Below are 13,972 nucleotides of genomic sequence, written 5' to 3' on the forward strand. Positions count from 1 at the left end.
GATTGATCCCTTGACCATTATGTAGTGTCCTTTCTTGTCTCTTGTAACATTCTTTATTTTAAAGTCTATTTTGTCTTTTATGAGAATTGCTACTCCAGCTTTCTTCTGATTTCCATTTGCATGGAATATCTTTTTCCATCCCCTCGCTTTCAGTCTGTATGTGTCCCTAGGTCTGAAGTGGGTCTCTTGTAGACAGCATATATATGGGTCTTGTTTTTGTATCCATTCAGCGAGCCTGTATCTTTTTGGTTGGAGCATTTAATCCATTCACATTTAATGTAATTATTGATATGTATGTTCCTATGACCATTTTCTTAATTGTTTTGGGTTTGTTTTTGTAGGTCCTTTTCTTCTCTTGTGTTTCCCACTTAGAGAAGTTCCTTTAGCATTTGTTGTAGAGCTGGTTTGGTGGTGCTGAATTCTCTTAGCTTTTGCTTGTCTGTAAAGCTTTTGATTTCTCCATCGAATCTGAATGAGATCCTTGCTGGGTAGAGTAATCTTGGTTGTAGGTTCTTCCCTTTCATCACTTTAAGTATATCATGCCACTCCCTTCTGGCTTGTAGAGTTTCTGCTGAGAAATCAGCTGTTAACCTTATGGGAGTTCCCTTGTATGTTATTTGTCATTTTTCCCTTGCTGCTTTCAATAATTTTTCTTTGTCTTTAATTTTTGTCAATTTGATTACTATGTGTCTTGGCGTGTTTTTCCGTGGGTTTATCCTGTATGGGACTCACTGCGCTTCCTTGACTTGTGTGGCTATTTCCTTTCCCATGTTAGGGAAGTTTTCGACTATAATCTCTTCAAATATTTTCTCTGGTCCTTTCTATCTCTCTTCTCCTTCTGGGACCCCTATAATGCGAATGTTGTTGCATTTAATGTTTTCCCAGGGGTCTCTTAGGCTGTCCTCATTTCTTTTCATTCTTTTTTCTTTAGTCTGTTCCGCAGCAGTTAATTCCACCATTCTGTCTTCCAGGTCACTTATCCCTATCTCCACTTCATTTAGTTGTTTTTCTGGGGTTTTATCTTGTTCCTTCATCTGGTACATAGCCCTCTGCCTTTTCATCTTGTCTATCTTTCTGTGAATGTGGTTTTTGTTCCACAGGCTGCAGGATTGTAGTTCTTCTTGCTTCTGCTGTCTGTCCTCTGGTGGATGAGTCTATCTAAGAGGCTTGATGGGAGGGATTGGTGGTGGGTAGAGCTGACTGTTGCTCTGGTGGGCAGAGCTCAGTAAAACTTTAATCCACTTGACTGTTGATGGATGGGGCTGGGTTCCCTCCCTGTTGGTTGTTTGGCCTGAGGCAACCCAATACTGGAGCCTACCAGGCTCTTTGGTGGGGCTAATGACAGACTCTGGGAGGGCTCACGCTAAGGAGTACTTCCCAGAACTTCTGCTGCCAGTGTCCTTGTCCCCAGGGTGAAACAGAGCCACCCCCCGCCTCTGCAGGAGACCCTCCAACACTAGCTGGTAGGTCTGGTTCAGTCTCCTATGAGATCACTGCTCCTTCCCCTGGGTCCCGATGCACACCCTACTTTGTGTGTGCCCTCCAAGAGTGGAGTCTCTGTTTCCCCCAGTCCTGTCGAAGTCCTGCAATCAATCCTGCTAGGCTTCAAAGTCTGATTCTGTAGGAATTCCTCCTCCCATTGCCGGACCCCCAGGTTGGGAAGTCTGATGTGGGCCTCAGAACCTTCACTCCAGTGGGTGGACTTCTGAGGTATAAGTGTTCGCCAGTCTGTGAGTCACCCACCCACCAGTTATGGGATTTGATTTTACTGTGATTGCGCCCCTCCTACCGTCTCACTGTGGCTTCTCCTTTGTCTTTGGATGTGGGGTATCTTTTTTGGTGAGTTCCAGTGTCTTCCTGTCATTGATAGTCCAGCAGCTAGTTGTGATTCTGGTGTTCTCGCAAGAGGGAGTGAGAGCACGTCCTTCTACTCCGCCATCTTGGTTCCTCCTCTACACCCACTGAGTTTTAAAACACCTCTCTCACCCCCAAAAAGAGCCCTCATGCTCATTTGCAGTCCCTCCTTGTTACCATTCCCAGCCCTAGACAACTGCTAATCTACTTCCTGTCTATAAATTTGCCAGTTCCGGACATGTCATACAGATGGAATCTTGCACTATGTGGCCTCTGTGTCTGACCTTCACTTAGCACAGTGGTTTTGCGCCGCATGTATCAACACTTTGTTCCTTTTTGGTGCTGGATAGTACTGCATTCCACTGTGTGTAAATGCCACATTTTGTGTACCCAATTGATGGATATTTCGGTTGTTTCCACTTTTTCACGATTATGAATACTGCTGCTATACATTCATGTATAAATCTCTGTGTGGACATGTGTTTTCATTTCCCTTGGCAAGATACATAGGAGTGTAATTGCCAGGTTGAATGGTAAATTTATATTTAACCTAAGAATCTGCCAAACTGCTTGCCACAATAACTGTTTGCTTTCCACATTTTGTATTTTAGCTAGTAACGTTTGTGGGGTGGCCCTGTCTTTTTTTTTTTAATATAAATTTATTTGTTCATTTTTGGCTGTGTTGGGTCTGCGTTGCTGCGCGCGGCTTTCTCTAGTTGCGGCGAGCAGGGGCTACTCTTCATTGCGGTGCGCGGGCTTCTCGTTGCGGAGCACAGGCTCTAGGCACGTGGGGCTTCACCAGGGAAGTCCCATGGCCTGTCTTTTTAAACTTGATTGGTTCTTTTGGATCTTAAGATGGGGGAAAGCCAAGGATTGGACTTGAGATGAAGAAGGTAAGGTGCTTAGCACATATGCTTGCCGTTTCAGGTTGATTACTAGGTGTGTGCAGGGCAGCCTTTTTGCTTGAGAGATGGACACGTGGTGTGTTTCGACAGAGCTGTTGACACCAGCATTAAAGATTTGGAAACGTACCCTAGGAACGGCATTTTAGAGATCATCTTAAAAAATAACCTCAGGGACTTTCCTGGTGGCACGGTGGTTAAGAATCTGCCTGCCAGTGCAGGGGACACAGGTTCGAGGTTTGGTTCGGAAAGATCCCACATACCGTGGAGCAACTAAGCCCGTGGGCCACAACTCCTGAAACTGCACTCTAGAATCCGTGCTCCGTAACAAGAGAAGCCACTGCACCGAAGAATAGTCCCCGCTCGCCGCAACTAGAGAAAGCCCGCACGCAGCAACGAAGACCCAGTGCAGCCAAAAAACAAACAAATAAATGAATTAAAAAAAAAAAAACCTCAACATGAGGGATAATCACATGGAATTTCTTAGTCCTAGAGTGATTTTTATGTTCCAGAGGTAGCTTGTTTTGATTAAGCCCATGCTTTTTAAATTGGATGGATTTAGGGCACAAGGTAACCTTTGGGCTTTCCTTTGGTAGGCTTATCAGAGCATGTGAGCAGCCGATTTGACAGCACAGATAGTAGTGTTACCAGAGCCCCGGCCAATTTCGTACCAGTGCTGGTGGCTCTGACTGATTCATGGACCAAGATCGGTCCTGGTTGATGGCAGGTTTTATTTTTAAAGAAGAATGATGTATTTGTTTCTTAAAAGAAATGTCATCCCCGGATAAAGGCAAGTTGTGAATATAGGGAGGGAGATTAAGGTTCTTAAGAGTTTTACTTCATGATTATTATGATACAATATCTGAATGGCATTTACAGTTTTAAAAGAACGTGATCAGTTTTTGGAGGGAGGAAGTAAGATATTGGAATGTTTTAGAAAAGATTCATTGCCAAAATGAAACAGTTGCTTATGTCTTTTTTTCCCCTTACCTTTCCCCCTTCCTTATCATCTGGGCAATCTTTTTTTTTTTTTTTTTTTTTTTTTTGGTGGTATGCGGGCCTCCCCCCGCTGCGGCCTCTCCCGCTGCGGAGCACAGGCTCCGGACGCGCAGGCCCAGCGGCCATGGCTCACGGGCCCAGCCGCTCCGCGGCACAATGTTTTAGAAAAGATTCATTGCCAAAATGAAACAGTTGCTTATGTCTTTTTTTCCCCTTACCTTTCCCCCTTCCTTATCATCTGGGCAATCTTTTAACACACCTGCACCTTAATGAATTCATAAGAGAGATGACATGTGAAAGCATGTAGGCCATAATTAATGCTTAGTAAAGTTTGCATGTGTGTTGACTCATTCATTCATTTATTTATATGTATCTTTGCTGAATAAATAAGACACCTAAGATGTGATCATAAAGCAGCTTTGTTTGTGTCCCACTGACACTTTAAAATTTATTCAGTGAAGTGAGTCTATCTCTTGCTTCTCAATGAAATCTATAACTTTTCTGATTAGATTTTTAAAAAATTCTACAGTCAGTTTCAATTGCTAAATACTCTTAGTTTAGAACTTAGAATGCCCGATTTCAAATAAAAATTAAAATTTCAAATTTGATTTAAAAGAAAATATCTTTCCTTTTCTCTCTTTCCCTGCTTTCTCCTGCTCTTCTACTGCCTTCATCTAATGGTCATGTTTTGTTCCCAACACGCCCTCCCCCCAGGGTTGCAACGGTAAACCGGGGGTTGGAGTGGGGAGATGCGAAGTAAGAGGAATAAGAAAGTTCTTACTTGATGGTACATAGCGAGATAGTGCTGTGCTCTCTGAACCTGATAGATGTTTTGAGCTGACTCTCGCTCTTGGGATCTTTTGCGGGGAATTATGGTTTGGATTGGGTCCTCCTAAAATTCATATGTTGAAGCCCTAACCCCTAGTACTGCGGAATGTGACTGTATTTGGAGATGGGGTCTTTAAAGATGTGATTAAGGCAAATAGGGGTATATGGGTGTGACTGGTGTCCTCATAAGAAGACATTAGGACACAGACACACAAAGAGGGAAGACCATGTGAAAACAATGGGAGAAGAAAACCATCTACAACGAGGGAGCAAGGCTTCAGAATAAAACAGCCTTGCTGTTACCCTGATTTTGGACTTCTGGCCTCCAGAACTGTGAGGATATAGATTTCTGTTGCGTAAGCCACCAGATCGTGATACTTTGTTATGGCAGCCCTAGCAAACCAGTAGAGGAGGGCTTTGGAGATCGCTCTCCCCTTCCTTGTTCCACCCCTGGACCATCACTGGGGACCCCTCTGATTCCCTCGATGCAGGTGATGTACTCACCTCTGCTTTGTTGCTTCTCTATCTGGGAATCGGCTTCTCCCTGCTCTCTTCACCCTCTAATCCGCTCTGTTGGACAGGATCCACGACAGCTTTCTACCGTCTCTCATGAATTGTCTACACCTGGTCTACAGGAGGCGTACATCTGTGCTCAGATAAACTCCAGCGTTCAGGCTGATCACAGCCCAGCAGCCGCCGCTCCTTTTTTTCCCGTCCTCACAGCTTAGGCTAGTTTCTCTCCCACCTTTTAGATTTTCCAGGCAAGGATCAGACCCCTGTCCAGTCTCTCCAAGGGGTCCTGTAGGCCTTTCTCATGAGGTTGAGTAGGCATGATGGGAATCATTGCATAGTTCTCTCTGAAGAAAGATCCTCCCCCATTCTCCACGTGCTCTGATCCTTTTAAACCCCAGAAGTGAGTGAAGGTTGAGAGTCCTGTTACCAGTTTTCAGCTAAATCCTTTGAAAATTTGTGTCCTGGACCGGCCGCTTACTTTGGAATGAAATGTCTGTTCTATCTTTGTGCTTCCAATTTGACACTCAGTGCTTGGGTCACTCATCCTTTCTCTCAGCTTCAGGGAACTTCTGCTGAGTATGGACCACGCAGAGAGTCCTGCTGAGGTTGGTGGTGAAGACTTGGGCGTGGCCAGGATGGACTTTTTCCTTGTTGAGGAGCTCCCTGACTGGAAGTGGTAGAATCTCATGCAATAATAATAGACCAGGCGTGTAGATTTGGGGGAGTCCTTGGCCTGCTTTGTATCAGGCTGATAAAATCTCTATCCTAAGCGCTTGCCCCCACGATTCTAGTGGATGGTCCTTGCTCTCTGTTGACTCTTACATCCCATTACTGAAATGGTCAGCTCCCTTGGCTGAGCTCAGCATGTGGTTAGGGAGATGCTGCAGGAGGACCACAGCCAGGAGAGAGGAGAGGCAGGCAGGAGGGGAAAAGGATGGGCCACCTGGTAAGATTCATAGGCCAAATGAGTTGGTGGTTTTGGTTGGTTGTTTTTTTTTTTAACTTCTTAATGTTTTCACATGTAGATGTGAAAACTGATCACGGAGTTTACTCAAACCCCAGTACAGCTAACCCAGTCCATTTGGGACCAAAGAGGGCCTTGCTGGGGTCAAAGGCAAAGTCTAAAGGCTACCCAGGCACCTGACCCGTATCTTTGTCCCACACATTCCTTCAGGAAACACTTACCGATTTTATGCCAATGGCTAGCACCCGAGTAATAAGCAAAATGAAAACTCTACCCTGAAAATCCTCCATTCCAACGTAAACTGCCTGAGATGTACATCTTCAGATTTGTCAAAAATTGGTATTGGGACGCTTGAACCCCTCGCTCCCATCCAGGGGGTCAGGGTGTGTGGAGATTGGGGGAGGATCTTTGGAGGGAACTTTGCAATGATTCCCACCATACCTACACAGCCTTCTGAGAGAAGCTTCTAGGACTGCTGGCAGAGCTTGGACAGGTGTCTGACCCTTGCCCGGGAAACCTCAGACGGGTGTGCCCGATCTTGCGGGAAAGGCCTGACAAGGTGCCCTTTTCTCATCAGCTTGCCCAAATCCTGTGTTTCCCTTATAGCCACTTAGACCCTACCCCTATGGTGAAGACTCCTCTGATGCTGTGAAAGGTCTCTCCAGATAAAGATGTCCCTGACGAGAGAGCCTGTCATGCCATCCAAACTGCTCCTTGGGTAGTTACCTTTTATAGTGTTTGTCTTGCCAGATTGAGAGCATTGAGCGTTCATAGCCTTTGGTTCAAAGTCCATGTTTGTGGGAGAGAGATGATTGTCTGAGGAAACAGGTACTTGAGGGAGAAGAGGTAGTAGATGCTGGCAAGGAGAGAAGTATTTTAATTTTAGTTTCTTGCATTGGTTCAGTGTCCTCTTCAGTGCTTTGGATTTTACGTCTGATGTTCTTTTCACCTGGAAGAAAAAATCCTGAAGCCTGTCCGGGGTACACGTTAGTGTTCTGGTGTTCCTGACGGTTCCGAGGCGTTACCTCCACAATTCCACGACTGACGGGTTAGTTAGAGTGAGGACGCTGTTATTCACCCTGCTCCTCTAATGCTGTGGTGATTCACGGGGAATTGTTTTAAACCACTGCCCTTGAATCCTGGGGTATGGCCTCTTGGATGCTAATACCTTCCTGTGAGTCAGGAAGACGTACATGTGTGTACCGCTGCCATCTGCCTTTGCGAGTTCATATCGTTTCTTAGTGGCCATGGGTAACCTGCTAGTTTCTCTCCTAGATTTTAGTGTAGGGGGCTCCCCTCTCACCCCACACAATATTTTGAAAGGTTCAGTCAATGCTCGAAAATGTTGGTCTATTATATCTACTTATACAATGTCTCTAGGTTATCTTTGATGAAGGTGTCAATGATAGGTATGGTACCACTGAGTCTAGAACAGTGGTTCCCAATCTAATTGAGCATCCAAATCACCCGGCAAGTTTAAAAAAAGAAAAATTACAGATTTCTGAGCCTCACCTCTGATTACAGAATCCAAACACCTGGCTGGAGCTCCAAGAGGACCCTTAGGTGCTGACATAATTGCCAGCATCGTCTTATGAAATAATCTTTGCGTCATATGTCGGGGTGGGAGCGGGGGCAGGTGGGAGAAGGAGTGGTTGGAAGATAGAAGACAGGAGCGTTTTTTTCGAACCGTTTCAGCTGGGGGTGGCTTATGGTAGAGAAATGGCTAAATAAAGAGAATCTAGGAGCAACCACATGTTAGCACTAAGGGCACTGCTTGTTAGCCTTTGTTCCTTCGAAGTTCATTTTCAGTCAGTCCAGACGTTTCTAACCTGGAATTTTTTTAACTCTTAAGGATCGGAGAGATAATGGAGATTATTAAACTTTAAAAAAAAAAAACAACAGCTTTGTTCAGCGGCATCCTCCTCAACTTGCCCACTTGAATTATACAATTGAATGGCTTTTGGTACGTTCACATGTCGTACAGCTATCATGGCAGTAAATGTAGAACATTTTCATGACGCCAGAAGGAAACTCTGTATCTATTATAAGCCATTTTTAAGACTCAAAGAAGTCTAACTTATTAGTTCATACTGTAGCCCTATAGGCTAGTATCAAGCTTCTTTGATTCAGGCTAGAATTATATCAGATAAGGTAGCTCATGTTAAGCTTTGATTGAGAGTTACATTATTTTTAAAGGGAAAATGGATTCACAAACCCCGTTTGTTGGATCTAGTATTCCAGGTGAGAGGGCAGCACGTTTGTGCATCTCTGCCCTACTCCATCCTCAGCGATGGAGTGACGTCACATGATGACGGGTGGCGAAGCCGTGTTTCAGTGACTCACTCTGGGTTTGTGCGGGGAGGAAACTGACGAACATTTCTGCTCAGTGGGTAGACATGCTTGAAAGGGGAGAATGTGATTCAAACACCCTTTCCCATGTATGTGAAACATTTCATCCTCTTTTTGAACCATTCAAATGAGACTCCCGTGCAATTAATTGGGCTTCACCGCAGCTCTTTTGATCTAAGCATCTTCATTAAGTGACTTTTCCAAGGACTGCTATTAGTGTAGCCTGGCTAAATTGATAGATGTCACTTTATCCAGTCTGGCCTTTGGAAGTTTGAATTTGGGAATTAGAGCTGTAAGATTCCAGCTGACCCAAGGAAGGCAAAACTGATTGACTCGTGGGTCCTCTTGGGGAAGAGGGGGAGGTATCGAGGCGGAGGGAGCCCAGCATCATTTCAGGGGCAGGTGACTTCCCCCTAGTCCTGGCTTCCAGGGGTTAGGTTCTTTTACCAATACTGGGAAAGCTGTGATCTGTTACTAACTTGAATTACCCCCAGCTACAGTTCTTGTTTCTGAAGTTCCTATTCTGTGGGTTTCCAGAACTTCTTTACCCTTGACCCCTATCTCTGTCATCCTGGAGTTATACTCTTGGACCACCCAGCTCTCACACACCCAGAGCCTTGATTCCAGGAAAACATTCACTTCACAGCTAATACCTCCCCCTGGGAATTTTTGGAATTACTTGCTTTATGTACTTAATCCTCTTAATTGTTCGTTTGCATACTTCTCACTGCCATGCCGGGGGTGGGTTGGGGGGCGGCGGACACAAAGACAAACACCCCAAAAAACTAGCACCACAGCCATGAACACCCCCCCACCCCAACGTGACCTCGCCTAAGACCTTGTGTTCTTGCCTGAAGGAATGCTTTGGGTGGTTCCACCTTGGTGGGCTACACAGTTTGTGGATTATCTAAGCCCGGGTTTCTCTTTGCTTCTTTTCCTGCTGCATGGATTTGGCCTCTTTTCTTGGTTATTAGCACTTCACCCAGAGGGTGGAAGGAATTGAACTGAAAGGGCGATTTCCATTTTCTAGCTGCATTTGATGGAGAGCCATGAGCCAGTGACAGGTTGGGAACATCTGATTATCATTATTTCTACTTGGATTCATCAAAGGTGGTTTGCTTTGACATGAAGAAGGGCTGTTTTATAAACCAGCACAACTTTGATAAGGATACTTCCTGTTTCATGTACCTTATTTCTAGGTTCTCAAACTTGTATGCCAAGTAAATATTCGACCAAGGAGGTTCCTGGGCCCTGCTCCTGAGATTCAGTTTCCATTGACTTTTGCATTTAGCAAACTGTCCCCAGGTCCTTCTGATTCAGATTAAGGAGGGGGCCAACTTCCAGAAACACCGTCTCGGAGTTTGTACTTTGCTGTTCAGGTCCCAGCCCAGGCTTCTCTGTGGTTAAATACGTGGCAATTAACAAGGTGTAATTACAGTGTGTGTGGTTTCCAAGGCAACACACATTCTGTCACCCCTGCTGAGGCTGGGAAGATTGAAAGGGACCACAGGGAGGCCGCCTCATGGTGTGGTCTCCAGATTAATGTCATTGAGGTGCTTTATGATGACCGGGTTTTCCTACCATTCGCCCAAGGGCCCTGCTTAAGGGCAGCAGCAATCATGAAGGTAAACAAATTAGAAGCCAGGGAGCTGCTGGACCACTTCTGGAGGTGGCGGTGAAGGTCTGAGGAGGGATGTGTCCAGCCTTTCAGTTGCTAGCATTTCCCCTGCTCTATTTCCTCAAATCGGTTTAGTCCAGAATGATAAGGATGGCGGAGAAACATGATGACCTTGAAAGGCTTTTGAAAAATGATGGTCGGCTGTGGTCAACATCCGACCACCCTTCCTTAGTCCTCAAGTGGACAGGACTGTTGATGTCCCCTGTTCTCACTTTGTCAACTGAGGCTTGAAGTTACATTTCTGGAGCACTTACTAGGTGATGGGAACTTGCACATAGATTTTTCTGGCCTTTTTGACCTGAACGGGAGGGTTCCACACTGTACCTTTTCCAGGTTTAAAGATGGAAAAGATCAAGTTCATACCATATTTTAGCACAGGAGTTTACTTCCGGGTTTTAGTTTTAAAGCTGTAGGGCAGCGGAAAAGGCATTCAACCATCAGTCTGACTTTGGGGCCTGGTTTTGACTTTTATCATACAGAGGTTTTGGGAATGCAGACAGGTTTCTTCACTTCTCTCAGGAGGCTCTGTCTCGACCTCTGGAAAATGAGGGGCTTAGACTAGATCAATAGTCTTACCTTTTGAAGGGTGACAACCCCCTTGCAGAATCTGATGAAAATAGGAACTTTCTTCTCTTAAAAAAAGTACATATGTACTGTCATTCCAAAAATTACCTTCACTTTCTGAAGGGACCACAGACCCCTCCTAAATGAGGTGGTTTCTTAAAACTTTTCCAGCTCTGGCTCTGAATCACTGGGTCCCACGAGGACCTGGGGGGAGTCTTTCACTGTTTTGAGTGGCTTCCTGAGGAATGAGGTATTCAGTGAGGGAGGTTTTGTTGTTTCTTGCATTTTTCACTCATTGCCCTGTGCATCTAGGAGGGGGAAAGTTTCGGTTAACTTGAAAATGTCAGAAGGTTCCAGGTAGTATCACGAATGGGAATAACGTATGTTCTTTACCACTTCCCAGCCCTTAACCCTGACCACCTTCCTGACTCAATCCCAGTCGCCTACCATGGCCCGGAAGTCCTAATCCATTCAGGAGGGAGTATCTGTCGTGTTTGTTTTGGGAACCTAGATGCTTAATTTCTTCTTTTCTTCCTCTGGTTAGGTGCTGAAAGTCTCCTCTAGAGCTCTGGAAGCCTGAATGGACTAAACATGAAGAGCTTGAAAGCCAAGTTCAGGAAGAGTGACGTAAGTAGTCTGGCTGTTGCCCCCATGTTCCTGAGGCTGCAGCAGCACCCTCCCCCGTACCTCGATAAGGTGCTGGGTTAATCAACTACAGAAGCCAGAAGCGCTCTGGGGCCCGGCTCAGGGTGGCTTTTGTGAACGGCGTGTTCTAGGTTCCTTGCTCTTTGTGTGTATAGCTTCCGAAAATGACTTTTTTTTTTTTTTTTTTTTTTTTACTCCTGGCATCTGTGCCTTGGAGAGAAAGGAACAGTCAAATTAAACATCTTCCCTCCCCACCCCGCCTTGATTCTCCATAAAGTGCCAGAGTATTCCTTTTAAAATTCTAATGAGACTACTGCTCAAACCCTCCCCCCTCCACCTGCCGCCTCTGCATCTCACTTGGAATAAAAGCTAAAGTCCTTAAAACAGCCTACCAGTCCTTATACCGGCTGAAATTCAACATCTTAACAAAAAGAATCAGTCAAATGCCTCAGCATCGTTAAAGTCCCCCCGGATCTGATTCAGAATGTCATTCTTAGAGGAAGCTAGTCTCCTGAAAGTGGTTAGGAATTACGTGTTAGCAAGGTTCGTCTTGGCGTTCAGAAAACTTTAAAATTCTGCTACGCTCTTGTGATGAAACAGCAATATCTATTGCTGCCTGCACCTTTATTCCCCCAGCATTCCTGGGGTTCTTCCTCATTTGTTATTCATCATAAAAGAGTGGATTGGAGGAACAAGTTATGATGTCAGAATTACGAGACAAAGTCTCCCAGAGGAGAAAACGGAGAAAGACAACATGGCAGCGGGATTGTACGTAATGCCATTGTAACAAAAGGTCACCTCATAAACGCTGCTGAGGTTCCAGTCTTGTACTAGCTGCACTCCAGATGCTTGGAGCACAATCGTTGAATGGGAGAAATTCATGGAAGGGTGTGAGATGGAAGCTCAGATGTGTCACCCTCCTACTGGGTTTGCTTGGCTGTCATTTTACATTAGGTAGTTAAAGGTGAACCTGGATTTTATTTCTGTGCCATGAATTATATGACAGCTTGGTACAGCCGCATTTTTGCAATAAGTGGAGGCCGTGTCTTTTATGGCTAACATCACACACACACACGCACACCCACACACACCTCCTTTTGGCTGAAGCCTATCTCCTGAGGCTGCATCATGACATGTAACTTACTGCCCCGATAAGGCCCAGACCAGATGAGATACTTGTGGGATGATTGCAGAATCTTGTCGTGCTGAAAGGAAGTTAGAGCTAGAAAGGTTTTTTAGGATAAAGTGGGCCTCACCTTCTCATTCTTCAGGTAAGTTAACTACAACTCAGAGACTGTGAAGAGACTTGGCTGAAGTCCACCTAACCTTTGGCCGGAGTGAGAGCCTTGGTCATCTGACTTCCTTAACCCCTTGCCCCTGCCACTCCCCGGAGAAACCCCCTTCAGCCTCCTCATTTGCTGGCCCAATGATGCTACAACCTGCAGACCTCATTGGACTTTCAGTTAAGAAGGGACAGGCAATTAAATGGAAAATGTTGCCCAGTCGAGCAGATACGGGTTTGTAAATTGTGTGACCAGGTTAACAAATACCTTTTCCATTCCAAGGGAATTTGGGCAGCTTCCATTTGCACAAGTTGAGATTGTTTTAGCAAAATTTAATCAGTCTAGAATTCCATGATATAGGAACAGGGGCGGGGGGAAATGATAAGAGCGTACACTTTTGGTTTAAAAATTAAAAACTGGTGGCCTTAGAGAGGGTGTTGCTGGAATCTAGTTTTTTAAATAAAAACTGAAATATTTCCATGATTTAGGGGAAAAAGTCACAGTAATAACACTATTTAAAGTGTCTGGGATTTGGCCGCAGAAAGGCTGTGGTTTTGGCAGTTAGTACAAAGGGAAAAAACGTTAGAGGAGCACGCTTGGGGGAGGAGAGCAAAAGAAATTGGTATTATGGGGCCAGACAGTATCAGATGGCTCCCCAATTTCACCCCAGATTGCTTCCCAGAGTGCCATCACTGTACTGTGAGATGGAGGGAATAAAAGCAAAAAAGAAAACCGTTTCAAACCCCAGCTTGAAGAGCTAACCATTATGAAGTATTTACTATATGTCAGGCACTATGCCAGGCTCATTACGTGAACTTCATTCACTATGCCAGGCTCATAACGTGAACTTCATTTAATCTTGCCACAGACCTGATGTGGTAGGTATTATTGTCAGGCTCATTTTCCAGATGAAGAAACTGAGACTGAGGGAGCTCCAGTCCCTTGCCTGGGCCTGGGTTCTTCTAGCTCAAAGTTGTATAGCCAAGTTTTTTGCCAAAGTAGCCTGATTCCAGAGCCCAGGTTTCCTGAAAGAGGAAATTTGGATGGAGGTTTTATTTTATGAAACAGAGCAGTCCAGGCAGTAGCTTGGAAAAGTGACTTTGGACCTAGGGCTCTGGCCTTGGGCAAGTCTCTTCCCTTCCCTGAACCCCCAGGTTTCTCACCTGAAAAGCGGAGAAAATAGTATTAGCCTCACGAAGTTGCTGTGAAGGTTAACTATGCTGATGCCTGTGAGGGACACATCTTAGGCCTGGCACTCAGGAGATGCTTGGTAAATCTTTTTTCCTTTGTTTGTTTTTTTTTTTTGCGGTACGCGGGCCTCGCACTGTTGTGGCCTCTCCCGCTGCGGAGCACAGGCTCCGGACGCGCAGGCTCAGCGGCCATGGCTCACGGG

At 45.3% G+C, this 13,972-nt stretch overlaps 1 protein-coding gene across 6 annotated transcripts in view; it reads left to right on the forward strand.

Moving 5' to 3' along the window:
* The window catches only part of RAI14 (retinoic acid induced 14), a 147,942-nt gene that overhangs the window by 20,083 nt on the left and 113,887 nt on the right, over nt 1–13,972 (forward strand). For all 6 annotated transcript variants that reach the window (XM_024125991.3, XM_055086521.1, XM_055086522.1 and 3 more), the window contains one exon: nt 11,196–11,278. In XM_024125991.3, the coding sequence (XP_023981759.1) occupies nt 11,243–11,278 (36 nt within the window). In that variant the 5' untranslated portion in view covers nt 11,196–11,242. Of the gene's footprint in view, nt 1–11,195; nt 11,279–13,972 lie in introns of those variants that run through there.

This window comes from Physeter macrocephalus, chromosome 8 (assembly GCF_002837175.3).
Source record: "Physeter macrocephalus isolate SW-GA chromosome 8, ASM283717v5, whole genome shotgun sequence".
NCBI lineage: Eukaryota > Metazoa > Chordata > Mammalia > Artiodactyla > Physeteridae > Physeter > Physeter macrocephalus.